At 39.6% G+C, this 4,210-nt stretch overlaps 1 protein-coding gene across 1 annotated transcript in view; it reads left to right on the top strand.

Moving 5' to 3' along the window:
* cta (Guanine nucleotide-binding protein subunit alpha cta) overlaps window positions 1-1,875 on the top strand; it is a 35,478-nt gene extending 33,603 nt beyond the window's left edge. Inside the window, exon 8 of the mRNA XM_080284259.1 lies at window positions 1,666-1,875. Coding sequence (XP_080140385.1) covers window positions 1,666-1,875 — 210 coding nt within the window. The remainder of the gene's footprint in view (window positions 1-1,665) is intronic.
* Window positions 1,876-4,210: the final 2,335 nt, after the last annotated feature.

Genomic DNA, 4,210 nt, shown 5'->3' with positions numbered 1-4,210 from the left:
CAGTACTGTTGAGTGAAGATGAACGGGAGTTGCAAGGTTTGGTGAATGAATTTGGGACAGTGTGTAGGAGGAGGAATCTGAAAGTTAATGTAAACAAAAGTAAAGTTATGGTGTTTGAGAGGAATGAAGTCACAGAGTGTGCAGTGAGGTTGGATGGTGAGGATATGGAGAATGTGACTGCATTCAAGTACTTTGGTAGTGTGATGAGTAAGGATGGAACTTTGGGGGATGAAGTGCGTGAAAGGGTACAGCAGGGAAGGAAGGTTGTTGGTACACTGAAAGCAGTGATGAGAAATAGGGAGGTGAGTATGGAAGTTAAGAAGTCACTGCATGATAGTATTGTGATCCCTACCCTGACGTATGGAAGTGAGGCATGGACCTTGCAAGAGGGGAACAAGTCAAGAGTGAGAGCAGTGGAAATGAGTTACTTGAGAGGAGCATGTGGAGTGACGTGTAGGGACAGGTTGACGAATGAAGAAGTGAAGGAACGCTGTGGGGTGGATGTGGATGTGGTTGAGAAGATTAGGAGAAATACACTGAGGTGGTTTGGACATGTGAAGAGAATGGAGAATGAAAGACTGACTAAGAGGGTGTATGTAGGTGAGGTGGAGGGAGGGAGAGGGAGAGGTAGATCGAGGATGAGGTGGAGGGATGGAGTTGAGAGGTATATGAGGGAGGGAGGGGTGAGTTGGGGGGAGGGCAGTCAAATGGTGGGTGACAGAGTGACTTGGAGGCGTTTTGTCTGCGGCCACCCTTTGCGGGATTAGGGCATCGGGCTATAGATAGATAGATAGATGTTAGATAATTGAGGGATTACTGTATGTAGGTGTTTCTTCATTTCTAGTGTTGGAATGTCTGTAGGTGAGATAATGTTGTAGAGGGTTTGATAATGTTTGTGTGATGATTGTGTGCCTAGGTGTGTTGCATCTGTCATGTAATGACAGGGTTGTTGTGTATTAAGAAGCACAAGCTGCTGCATAGAATTGTGTGCCTCTCATGTCAAGGTAGTCTGACAGGGAGGGCTCTGGGAGTGGTTTTAGTGTAACCAGTGATGATGCTTAGAACGTTTATCAGGATGGTTTACAAGGTATTGTAGTGTGTGTTAGATAGGATGGGAGCCCATGCCAGGGAGGCTTAGGACATCATTTATCAATTTTATTGCTTTTTTTGTGGTAGGTGGGGATGCTTACCATCCACTCACTCGACGTAATGCTGCTCTCAGGTGTCTGCCCTTTCCTCTCCATCCTTCTTTCCTGCATTCTTTCCACTTCCTTCAGCCTGTGGGTGACTCTACACTGAGTGACAAGCCAATTAGTTTCCAGTGCACCAGGAAACCATTTACTATGCTGGGTGGTAACCATATAACCAAATTTTGGCGCCTGGTAGTTTAGTGGGTAATTATTGCGCTCCAGTCGGATTGAGCCGATGAAGGTTTATATCCAAGGGGTGGTTGGGGTTGATTGCTCATGTAATGCCACTCAGGGATAAGTGAGGCTGGTCACTCTCATCTTAAATGTTGGGACCAACTACCTAGCCCCGGGCTCCTACGCTCCTCATGGGGCAATGTAGGATTGGATGATGGATGGATGGATGGATATAGTTAGGAGAGTGTTCCTTTTTCATTTTCTCTTGTGTACAACTTTAATAACAAGTCACCTCCTACAGGGCAACCCACATGATGAGAAGTGTGTGCAGAGCTTCATCTTACACAAGTTCATTGAGCAGCGGAGACAAGGTGGCAGTGACAATCCAAATCGGCGACCCCTCTTCCACCACTTCACCACAGCAGTTGACACGGAAAATATTAAGGTAGTTTTCAATTCTGTTAAGGACACTATACTCCAGCGCAACTTGGAGACACTTATGTTACAGTAAGATAGTGTTTGTAAGAGACCTGTGTAGGAGGAGAATATACTGTCAAATAAGAGTTTTTTTTTTCTCTCTCTCTCTCTCTCTCTCTATCTGTATATCAGTCACTCACACCAGATATCATGGTTACGTGGAGGTATTGGATGTGATGCTTGCTGTTTAGAGAAAAAACAGCATCTGAACTTTGTGTGAGATAATATGCTAGATGTGCAAGAAAATGAAGTTGACAAAGTTTGACTGACGAATATTCCAGACTTCTTACTGGAAAAACAGATTAACTTGTAAATAAATGCAGGAGTTTCAGAAAGTGCTGATGTAGGTTACTGTTTAGAAAAATATGAGTGAAGTGAGGACAGTGCTACATATTTCAACAAATTAGAACTGAATTAGGGCTATATAAATTAAGTTTATAGTGCTGGAAAGGTAAAATTGGAAGAAGAAAAGTATGCAGTGTATAAGCACTAGCAAGTGCTGAGAAATTATATTGAAATATAGGAATTTCAAGAAATAATCATATACTGAGTCTATTAATGGCTCCTTGCCCTTGCATAGCTATGAGGTGTTCAAGTTACAGTGAGGTAACTAGAAAAAGGTACAGCTGAGGGTGTTAATAATCAATGATGGTGTTGTGATAGTGCCAAGCAGATATTTTGAAATTATAGTTACTAGATTATGAGATAAGTTGGAGACAAAGACATGCATCCAAGCACAAATGATGTACTGGAATGCAATAATGTGTTTAGTTAATTTTTTAAGGTATATTACTCACAAAGCTTTGTCAGTGCATTTATTAGCGATACATTAAGAGAAGTCACAAAGCTGTCATTACATAACTCACAATAACATGATAAATGCAGGATGATTTACAAGGATATATGTAAATTTTATTAAGAAACTTGTAAGAAACACTAAGTGCAGAAAGGAGCCCAGATTTATTGAACGTTTACCGCACAGGCATCCTCGGGAGTCAGCCCCTATATTTATATCCCAGACCTTGAGGTAACCAGTGACAGTAACACCAGTAATATCTGCCATTAGATACCCAAACACTGAGCCTGATTTTCAGTCTGTTTGCATAGAAGCAAGCATTTGGCTAATGTAAAGAAGCCTACATTTTGATGTATATTATCACACATCATAATGTAAGCTAATTCATAACGTGCATTTACATTTGTATGTTAACATGCAGAAAGCTGGGGTATGTGGGTTGTTTGTATTAAGTTGATACTGTTGTTATTATTTGTCTCATCATAGTGGGGGGGGGGGTAAGTATGGGCTGACTGTACACATTGTGTATTGCTCCTGATGAAGCCTGTATGGCAAACTGTTGAATAACTTCAGGCCCTGCTGTGCACTTGGTGTTTCTCTCCATAACTGTCATATATAGCACTTGTTCTATAAATTATGATTTAGAAAATTTTGACTAGTTGTTTTGTTGTAAGCATCACAAATTCATTCACAGTATAAATGATATGGGTGTAAGGAATCACTAATATCAGGTGTGGTTGAGTTTTCGTAATTTTTTTGTGGAATGTGATATTAACTTTTCCAGTTCCAAAAAGCCCTTTTCCTTTAGTTCAGGGTACCAAATAAACCGTTTTAGGCAGCTGTGGTAAATCATCTCATTATGAAGACTACATCTAGCCTCTGCACATCTAAGTGTCTCTTCGAAGCTGAATAAAATAATGTGGTCATTGTAAATGTCATATTAAAAAGACATCTTCCTACTGAAAGGATTAAGAACAAGTTGTTTTGCCAAGTACAGTATTTCTCATTTCCTGTTAAAGGTGCTTGGAATGAAGGACAGTGTGGAAAGAATTATGTCACCCATAGTCATATATTGGTAAGAAAGTGTCATGAAAACCATTGATTGTTCATACGTATGTTCATTTATAAAGGCTCAAACTTGCTTTCATATTAACTGACATTACATGTTCTTGGAAACTAAACTCATCATTAAGTAATGGACTAGTATTGAACTAAACCTGTATAATAGAGTTCCATTTGTCCAGGCAGAGCAGATCCTAATCTGCCATGAATAAATTTAAATCTGAACTATCAGAGTGTAGTTTTTTATTATTCAGTCAACTATTTATTTATTATCATGATGATGATTTATTTATTTATTTATTGTTTGTTTGTTACCAACAATAATTTTCAAAAGCAGTGCATGATATCTACCAGTATGGTAACTTCCCTGAAATTTTCTCTCTTTCAGAAACTAAAGTGACAGGCAATACCCTTATGAGAGCTTCTTGACCATTTAGCCCATGCATTTATATATCTCTCCTCAGCTGCCCTTCTTTTATTTCTCATATTACCCACAGTGTAAATTATAACT

Source organism: Coenobita brevimanus, chromosome 101 (assembly GCF_032717465.1).
Source record: "Coenobita brevimanus isolate Jiangsu-jjx chromosome 101, ASM3271746v2, whole genome shotgun sequence".
In the NCBI taxonomy this organism is placed as follows: domain Eukaryota; kingdom Metazoa; phylum Arthropoda; class Malacostraca; order Decapoda; family Coenobitidae; genus Coenobita; species Coenobita brevimanus.
This window is presented reverse-complemented; position numbering and strand designations above follow the sequence as displayed.